This window comes from Eurypyga helias, unplaced genomic scaffold, assembly GCF_000690775.1.
Source record: "Eurypyga helias isolate BGI_N326 unplaced genomic scaffold, ASM69077v1 scaffold4793, whole genome shotgun sequence".
NCBI lineage: Eukaryota > Metazoa > Chordata > Aves > Eurypygiformes > Eurypygidae > Eurypyga > Eurypyga helias.
This window is the reverse complement of record NW_010243005.1, coordinates 1-10,341: the sequence shown is the minus strand read 5'-3', so window position 1 is coordinate 10,341 and position 10,341 is coordinate 1. Positions and strand designations below refer to the sequence as shown.

General features: G+C 39.0%; 1 protein-coding gene across 1 annotated transcript; it reads right to left on the bottom strand.

Annotated features, from left to right (window-relative positions):
- Nucleotides 1–1,201: 1,201 nt before the first annotated feature.
- On the bottom strand, nt 1,202–9,703 carry RFT1 (RFT1 homolog (S. cerevisiae); the record flags this gene model as incomplete). The annotated part of the gene is made up of 7 exons (XM_010149249.1): nt 1,202–1,366; nt 2,260–2,509; nt 3,873–3,978; nt 6,022–6,166; nt 7,804–7,934; nt 9,316–9,366; nt 9,625–9,703. Coding segments are annotated over 7 exons (927 nt in total), but the record flags the coding sequence as incomplete, so codon positions are not given.
- Between the last annotated feature and the right edge of the window lie 638 nt (nt 9,704–10,341).

Below are 10,341 nucleotides of genomic sequence, written 5' to 3'. Positions count from 1 at the left end.
GACTATAAACCTGCCACTTGTACATTCCAAAACTGCCAAATTCAGATCTTGGACCAGCAATAAAATGTACCATCAGTAAACCTACAACAGCAGCCCAATGTCTAATTCTAGAGCTTCAGAATCTCCAAATTGTCAACAATTTAAAAAAATCAATACAAAGGTTAAGATTGAACATGTAAAGGAATAAGACATGAGGAAAACTGGTTGTAACAAAAAGGAAACTCTCATTATTGGACAGAAAATGCTTCAATATGCATAAATCCTTGAAAGAAATATTATTACACATATGCAACATTCAATTTCACACATAAGATAAAATCATTTTTATTGACAAAAATTTGTTTGTGCTGGTGTTTAAAATCTCAGATAAAAACAATGGAATGAAAGTAAGAAGTTATATGATCAACCAACCGTCTGGAACTTCAGCGTCAGCATGACTGTACGTAACGCCTTCTGTAAAACACTGCTCAAACCCTTCTCTTTTAGCCAAGCCTTCGGAGTATTTTTGACAAGTTAATCAATACCCTCATAAAGGAACGATATGCTGAATGAAATAACCTTACACAGCTAGCATGGACACATGCTGTGTATTCTATTCATTTACTTGCAAACGTCAGAACTTTTTGTTCACCGTTTTACACTCGAAAACACCGACAACTCAATCTCTGCATCACATTATGTTCAATTCCAGTGACAGTTACCTTGGTACTGGTCCTCGCTCTGTGTTACCTTCAGCTTTGCTTTTCTTTTGTGGGTTTTGGTTTTGCCAGACCATTTATTTTCTCACCAGTCAAGCAGCCCACCATGCCAAATAAGCGCATTCTTGATTACATACAAGCCACGTGATGTCCTCATACATGTGCTCGCCACTGGCAAGAATGGGAGCGCTCCACATGAAGTCTGTCAACAAGGTTATGTCAGAAAGGCTATCTTAGATCTTCGTTCATTACCAAAGAGGTTATTTGAAGAAGAGTTTAGAAAAGAATGGTGCATAAAAAGAAAATTACTCAGCTCTCTTTCACTGTACTGACCAGTTTAGAGGACAAAAGTATTATTCAGCTGGCAACCTTTTACACTGCCACTCCAACATCCACGCTTCCAACACACACATGTGGAAACCTTCTTCCATACATATCTTACACAAAAAAATACAGCCCTTTACTGCAAACATGTATGAGAACAGTTCTGCCACACGAACATCTCATGTTCCTTTCTTCATGTACCGGGAGAGGAACTGGCTTCTGACAAAGTGGAGCAGCTTGGTCTCTGTGCAGAACATAGTAGCGATGGTTGCTGCAAAGCAGAGAGCCCCCACGCTGATGTGAATCAGCCTTGCCATCCAGCCCTTATCGCAGCAGAACAATACCTACGACAAAGGAAACAGGCAAGCACGGGAAAAGTAGTCAGCACAAAGTACACTCGCTGTCTCAATAAAAAAAATAAGGTCCACACCTCTCCAGAGCATGCTAATGCCACCATCAAGCTGAGCACGGTTTTGCCACATGCACTGATCCTACAGTAAACTTTTCGTAGTCACGACACTTGCTTTCTTAAGAAAATTCTGTCAGCAAAAGCAAGCACTCAGTAGATACCCGGTAAACGTGGAGGTGACTATTAGCCGGCATGCAGAAACACGTTAATCGAGGTATTAGGAAAACTCTACTGGTGCTATCACACAAGTCTGCTAATTTGCAACAACGTGTTAGGCTATTTTCTAACAAAACCCCACTGGAAACCTGCCATTCCAAAACATAAAGCTCTCCTTTCTAAGGCATAATGGATTTTCAGTCTGTCAAATTTTTGTACACTGAAATGCTACCATCTCCATAATAATTAGTCTGCACAATTGCCATCTTGTAGTCTGAATAAATGTGGTAAATGTGCTCTTGGCAATTTCTGTTTCTTGTTTTGGTTCTTTTTCCCTTATCGCTTTTTTATTACAGAATCTTTAGTAACAGTTTTTGTGCGCTACTGCAAAGTTCCAATTATTATTAAGAACTAAGGATCCAGATTTATCTACAGACAGCAGAAATGTGTTAAATTTTATTTTACTTGTCAGATACACCTGCTACAGGTGGCAGAGAGAACTCCACCAACGATAAAAATCTCTTCATGACGTCTCTTTCCTTGCCTGTGATGGAAGCCTTCCAGCCCACCCTCAGAAGCCTTTTTTGCTCATGGTACTTCTTTGCTTGTGGACACAAAAGTCATTTGACACCAGCTTTCACAGGGAAAGCAAAATCTGAGGAAGATGCTTACCTCTGAGAAACCAGTGATTGTTCCACTTAGGATATAAACGAGTACCAAAAACGGTGAGGGAAGCAGGCCCGCCAAAGGCCTGTAAGGGCTTTCTCTGAAGTAGTCATAGATATAGTGGATGCTGTGAGCTATCCGAATGCCCATGTTGAAGCAGTTGGCAAGGATAAAGCCTACGCTGCCATGCCAGTAGGTCAAGAAATAAGAGATGCACAGAAATGTGAAGGACAGGGCCAGCATAACAAAGTTGTACCTAGGGAAAAAATGAAACAAGTTAGCAATGTATACAGCTACACTACTTATTTACTAACTTTGTCTTTGAGCACATATCACAATTTATTTTCTAAAATGAGGAACAGAAATTCTCTTACAACATTCTAGTAGATGATAAATTTGAGAACCAAGATGTTAATAAAAAGAAAATCTTTGAAAGAATGGAAAATATATCAAATTAAACCAAGAACTACATTATGTGAAAGAAATTCTGTTTCATTAAATCAGCTATATGCTCATTTCAAAGTCAAACTAGTAACAATGATGAGTAACGTAAAACTTGGGGATATTTTTCTCATTTTATTTCAGATATGTATTAAAGAAAAATTATGCTCAACAACATGATGCTTTATTCAGTTTCTGCTCCAAACAGTAGCTTTGAAAACAAGTTCACCCTTTAAAGGGGTCATGAAAGCCACCCTTGTTAAATCTAAAACATAATGCTTTGACTGTGGGAAGTAGACCTCATGGAAACTAATTGGGGAAGGCTTTATAAGGGACAGCTGCTACGGAAGTGAAAAAAGCTTGATGGTAGTAGCACTGGGAAAGCAACCCAGCTTCAAAGACAATAGCCCAGGGTGAACACAGGATCAAGAAATAATCCAGGCTGGAGGGGATCCCAGGAAGCCATCTAGTACTGCTTCCCACTTCAAGCAGATAAACCACTGAATTCACACCCACGGTTTGAAGCGTACCTGACATACAGTACTGTACACAGACACGCTGAAATCTACTGACACACAGAACCTAATACACAGTAACTGTGCCTGAAAAACCCTGACAGCTGCCGAATTTTAATGACTTAAGTGACAGGCTGTCTTAAAAACTGCAACTTCAAGCGCATACTTATAGAAAACAAGACTTCGCATTTAAATCACTTTTCCAGTTAGTGATATGCTGAAAGCTAATTTAACAATCTTGTTCCTTAATTTTTGACCTTTTTACCCAAACATTTCAACAGTTGCTAAAGCTTCTACATCTAAATGTACATGCAGACAGCTAAATAAGGAGCTGGTTTTCAGTGGGGCAGGATAATTTCATGCTGATTTCAAATGCACCAATCTCTCTACAAGGTCATTACAAATCAATTTTTAAGATCAGTGATTATCAACAAGCATCTAAAACTACCCAAAGGTAGCCCACGTTTGTTTGTCCATCCGCTGCACCTGGCTCTGGAGACAAGGAACAGTTCTTAAAGTAACTGCAGAAAGAAATTTGCTCCCTGGGAAAAAAGCATTTCCAGGCACCTATCCACACAGAAAAAATGTTGGGTTTACAGCTGAGCTCCAAGCTAAGCATACGCAGATTAATTAGACGAATATTCTGGGGACACCATTTCCTACCTGTCTACCTCCTCTTTGCACATCAAGGCGAAGGTAAAACATTCCGTTACTCCATTGATGGCAAGAAATAGGACATATAAAGAGTAACATCGGAGCAGAGCTGGACCTAAAAAACACATGAGAATGATAAGCAGATGATGATTTCTTTTAGAAAACTGCATTGTTTTTACACTCAGAGATAAAAGTTGGAAAGCTACCACTAATAATGGAAACTTAAGTCCATTTGAGTAAGATTCTTGTCAAGATACCTTGACATGAACACAAATAAACAAGGCAGAATAAACAGAAAAATAAACCCCCAAACACCCAAGAATAGCAGTTATTACAGTAACAGAAAAAGATATAGATTAAAAGAAGTATATTATTCAAAGAGATTTCCCAAATAAAAACATTTATCATAACCCAAATCTTCTATTGTACAGAAACCTGTGGAAATTAAACAAATAGTCATTATCAGGTACTATAAAAATCAATAAAATATTTAATTTTGAACACAACTGTAAGAAAAACAGACAGGCTATTCAGAATATTCAAAACTGTGCTAGATAAAAAACTATGTTCAGAATTTTATGGGTCAGAGATAATTTATACATGACTTCAAAATTCACCATTCAGACCTTAATCTTTTCCTTGCCCCTCAGAATTTAGAACACTGGGAAAAAGACCTGGGGCGGAGCTGAAGACTTTCTTCTCAAGTATGCCTAAAAACATTACACTAGAGAGCACCTGGGGAACAAAAATTATCCAAATTAATTTAACTACAAATATCTGGTCACATAAGTCAGTACACATGATCAGCATTTCATTTTCACACCATCATCGTTAGGGAAAAAAGTAAATTACTTCTGAGTCACTTGACTTGTATCCATATTCCTAAACACAGTCCTTTCCAGGCAAGTCAGCATGTCGAAAATGTTAATCCCAGACACCCGTTCTTGAAGAGGGAGGGACTTTTTTCATTTTAAAAAAAAAAAAAAAAAAAAGTTGGCTGCTGGGGTCCGGAATGACAATCTTTCATAACATTACTTTCAAAATTAGAAATAAATCTGACAGAACCAGGAGCAAGATAACTCAAAACAACATGCAAGAGTTACTAACATTTTTCTTGCTTGTGCAGACACAGGGTTTTCCTTAAAATTACTACATAAATCAAGCACCAGCTTCAAAGTAACGTGCAAGGGTCTGAAGCCAAAGTATCTAAATGCTTAACATCAGGAAACAGAACGAGCCCATGGGATTGGAATATATCAAATGATCTTAACACTGAACAAGGTAAATGCAATTTATTTTAATATCCAATAAGGAATATTCCACACTTATGGTCTGAATGTGCATAACTCCGACAGGAGCAACTGTCTTCAACACAATATATCGTCAGGTGCTTTCAACTTCCCTGTGCCTTTCTCTTAGTTATAACAGATGTGAAATGGAAAACGCAAGCTAGAACTCTCCTCCGATGGCACATGGGTAAAATTTCCAGACAGAAATGGAACAAAAACACTTTGAGGAGCCGCTAGACCTACACCCCAGACAGATCAGCTAGGAAGAGTCATTACATGGGGCTCAGCTGTAGATGTTTTTTTCTACCAGGAGCTAATGCAGGTCAACTAACCAACCAGTGGAAGACCCTAGAAAATGCCAGTCTACAGTTTCTGTGTTTGTTTCAAGAAGGTATTAAATGAACCTCTATTTTCTCTCCTGAAAATCAGAGGTGACCTACAAATCCCTTGACTGGTTCTGCAAACAGATTTGGAAAACTTACCCCTCAATATGTACAACTATAGCAAGATCGTTACCATTATATGGTTTAGCCATATAAAAACCAGGTATTATTGTTTCTATGCTAAAACTATGGATTCTTGGTTTCCAGTTTGTTGTATGGGTTTTCAGGGGAGGGGTTATTCTTGTTTTAAACAGAGTCAGCAATTTTACATCACAGAGACACCAAACCATCCTTTAAAGTGTTCTGTGTATCAAAGGTGCTATTATACGAAGGCTGAGTTCTGGATTCAGACAAGTCAAGTCACCTATTTCAAGAGGGGTTTTACAGAAAAAAAAAAATTAATCTGCTGATTTACCCAAGAACTCCTAATAGCTGCAGTTTTTCCTTTTAAAGAATGGCTTCTTTGCCAGCTTTATAAATCTTTACCTGTTCCAGAACTAAGCATTGAGCCTCCATAAATATCCAGCGCCAGCTGAGAATAGGCATAGCCAAAAACTGTGATGGTAAGGCCAATCAGAAGTACAAGTTTCAACAGCAATTCTAATACATTTGCAGCCATAGCGACATCATCCTGAAAAACAAATGTGGTCAATTACTCACATCAGAATCAATATAATAGTTATTTTCATATAGAAAAGCTACTTCACACAGAAAAAAAAAATCACTTTGCACAGTGTAAATAGGTGTGAAACACCTTTTGCTACTGAATTATCCATGAACACAGCCTTAACTTCCACTGATTTTTATGTATTTACTATGTCCATCTAGGATTTGCACATCACAAGTTCTACACGAGCGTTAGCCATGAACGTGTCTGCTAAAGGAAGGGTGCAAACAGCACTTCCACCTGCTCAGCAGTCAGTAAACGGCGAAGAAGAGCACGGCATCTGCCCAAGGCCACAGTTAGAGTCAGCGGGAGGGTCAGATTTTTATTGCAGCGTGAGATTACAGGATTTGCCACACCAGAACAATTAACTTGTCAGTTCTCCTACCTTATTGCAAGAAGCATTCTTGTCATTCTTATAACATAATTTCACTATGTAGAGGGAAAACTCGTAATTGTTTTGCCAGCTATACACATCAGGTACACTATACATGAAATATACATATCCATACACCTTTCTTAGCCCAGCAAAGACCTGAAGAACGGGGTTTGTTTAACTCTGTGCTGATGTGCAAGTAGCAGGACTGCTGCAAAAAGGTGTCACAGTGTCAGACAAAAGCCCAGGCTGACATTCATTACCGATCAAAAATTTCTTACCTGTAGCACACATGAATATTACTCTGGTACAAAGCCCTTGGTCATTTAACCATTGATACTTCACACACAAAAGCTCAGGAAAAATGCAATTATTTTCTTCCCAAAACCGGATTCTTTGGAACCATTACTGTTTAATATGTAACATCTATTTATTTGTTTAATAATTAACAGTATGTATTTGATAGATACAGCATGCTTTCATGATTTAAATAATTGCCCGAGTCTCTCTGGAAATACACAGTACAGTGGGGTTTACATCACACTGTTTGAAGCAGATGATGTTTACTTCAGTTGTAACACCAGGCAGTATTATGCCGCTGAATACCTTAATCTCTATTTCATTCATTCACCTCTCCTATGATGAAAGGCTGCAAGAACTGGGCTTGTTCAGCCTGGAGAAGAGGAGGCTCCAAGGAGACCTCATTGCAGCTTTCCAGTATCTGAAGGGGGCCTACAAGCGTGCTGGGAGAGGACTTTTTACAAGGGCCTGTAGTGACAGGACAAGGGGTAACGGGTTTAAACTGAAAGTGGGGAGGTATAGATGAGATATCAGGAAGAAATTCTTCACGGGAAGGGTGGGGAGGCATTGGGACAGGTTGCCCAGAGAAGCTGTGGATGACCCATCCCTGGATGTCTTCAATATGGCTCGGAGCAACCTGTTCTAGTGGAGGGGGTCCCTGCCCATGGCAGGGGGGTTGGAACTAGATGATCTTTAAGGTCCCTTCCAACCCAAACCATTCTATGATTCTATGATTAGCATTTTACCTATTTTCTTTTCGGTCCAGCCGCACTCGACATTTTTATTTTCCACTTCAACTTTTCAATTTTAACAGCCTTTATACTCAAATCTCAACATACACTTCTGTCAGTAACACCCCTGTGATGCAATTTGTCTGTAACAAAAAAAATCAAGCATTTGACATGTAATTAATCCAAAATAAACGTACCTGCTTGTGATCCTTGACATTCTTCCCTCTTTCCAACACTTTAGCAAAAAAGATGTAAAAACTCTCCTCAATAGGCAAAAAGATAAACCTGGCCACCAGTGAACCAAGATTATTCACGATATCATATACACCTTTAAAAAACAGAAATAAAACAAAACCAAAAGCATAGCAACAACCTGTAATTTTTTAGACGCATTTTAATTCCAAGTCTTTCACAATGACATGAATCCTAATTTAGCATTTCCACTGAACAAAGAAAACAAGTGCAATTTAGTGCAGCATTAAAGCAGCGTTCCCTAAAAATTCTGAGAGTCACAGCAACGACAGCTCAAAATGACAAGGCCTGCTCGTAGATGGCAAAGCTAGGACGGAAGCATCAGCTACAAAGATGTGAACCTAGGAACAGCAACAAGCCACGTTTAAAATTCTTACTGTAGAGGAAGTTAAAAGATCCTGATGAATTTCACTGAATGGAAATGGGAATGTACTGATACAGGAGAAGAGAAAGATGGCTATTTATAGTGAGAGGTTCTTCTTTCTTTTTACTTTCACTGAAGTGGAAGAACAATCCTACATGACATTTTACCAGCACTTCCATCCTCAGCAAGATACTGCTCCGAATCTGCTAACACATGTATGTAGGTACGTGTATATACACACACACACAGAGTACAGCCATCGAGAGCATGCACAGTCAGGCAAACATGTAAGTGCTTTACATATTCACAGTGAAACGATAGAATAAGCTTCTGGCTGACTCCAGAGGCCTTGGAACCAATGTTTCTCAGCACCTTGAGAGTACAAGCATTTTTGTACGCATTGCTCTTTGAAAGACCCAAGTGAGAGGCAGCTCAATTGTTCCACAGAGAAGACTGATCAGAAGCAGCCACAGTTACTAGTGGCAAGCACATATACCCAGTATTTATGGGGAAAACATACTAACACCAGCAATTAAAAGTAATTCAAACTAACCAAGGACCTTTTAACAGTGGGCAAACAACTACAGCCTGTTTTCCTTCCCCAAGCTCTGAATACCACAGGTGCTGCTAGCTCAGTCATCTGAACACCTACTGCCAGACGTTACTCTGTAAGCACATGGATCCCAGAACATCATCCCGTGTTGAGTTGCAATGCTACAAACAATGATGGTCTTGCTGTAACAGCTAACACAGATTCAAAAGGAAGACAGAAAACAGAATTACAAAAACTGCAGACAGACAACTACAGTAGATCAGCTTCTATTGAAGCTGTTTTTTAAAAAAGAAACAAGATACATGGTATCACATATCCAACTGGAAAGTTTTGATCCAATGAAAAAATAAAATTAAAATCCAGGATCACAAATTAAATTCTTTTCTATACTTTTATCAACCATCTTCTGAAATGTAGTCAAAAAGGCTTTGAAATCTCCGATTTTCAAGTTATCTTCAAATACTTGAAGTCATTTTCAGAACGTACCGAAGAGCAGTGAATAAAAACTGTGTCAGCACCCAGCAACACCATCCCACTTACCCTGATCTCCAAAATTTAACACGTTCAAGAAAGTCATCACATATCGTTCACCTGTAAATTCAAAATTAAAAAAATTAAGAACAAGTCCCTAAATCTTTCCCAATACTGGTTCAGGTGCTACCAATAGTAAGAGAAAGTGAAACAGGGCAGAACAGAGTTCAGAATACCCTAAAAAATTTCATTTAGGTTGGTAACATCTGCTGGCAACAATCTCAAAGTCACATGGCCCACCCACCCATCCTTCTCAAGTCAATTTTGTAAAGAGCATTTACCAGCCCTTCTCCATCACAGCTATATATCAAGCCTCACCCTCTGTCAAAATCTGTTTCAGGAAGGATTGTTTGAAGAAACTCCAAGTCAACCGTGCTTCCTTCCAGTTAACGAAGGTCTGCAAAAAAGAGTACAGAAATATAATAAACATGGATTGGAACTACAGAGTGGAAATAGAAAATGCAAAGCCAGTATACTAGGCTGGCTCTCACCGCACCGATGAGGAAAACCCACACACTGTAATAGTTACTAACAACTAATCTAAAATATCGCTAAATTCAAGCACCAATATTGCTCTGATCTGGCAAAGACTTTTTCCCTTGCTGAAAATAAATGCTGTTGCAGGTGAAGTACCCAAACAAGCTTTCTACAGAAAATACTCAAAGTTAGGGATGAGAAAACACCCCCATGCTGCTTAGCACGCCACTATAACTTCCACCTTCGCTGTAGAAATAAACTGCTTACTGCTCTCCCAATGTACCTATGTCCTGCAACAAAGAACTGCATTTGTCTTGTCAACCTCTAAATCTTTTGCAAAATGTTTTCTTCCTCCCTGTTCTCTTTGCATTTCTTTCTCTGCCTCATTTTCTTCTGAGAGAACAGAGATATTTTAGCGTCTGTAGGATGCTGTGTACCACCATGTTTATTTTGTGGAAAAGTCCAAGTACCAAAACCCATGGTAAAATGGTTCTGGTTTCTTTCCTGACTCAGATCCAGCAATACCTGCTCATTCCAGTGCAAGGTCCTGCACCTGGG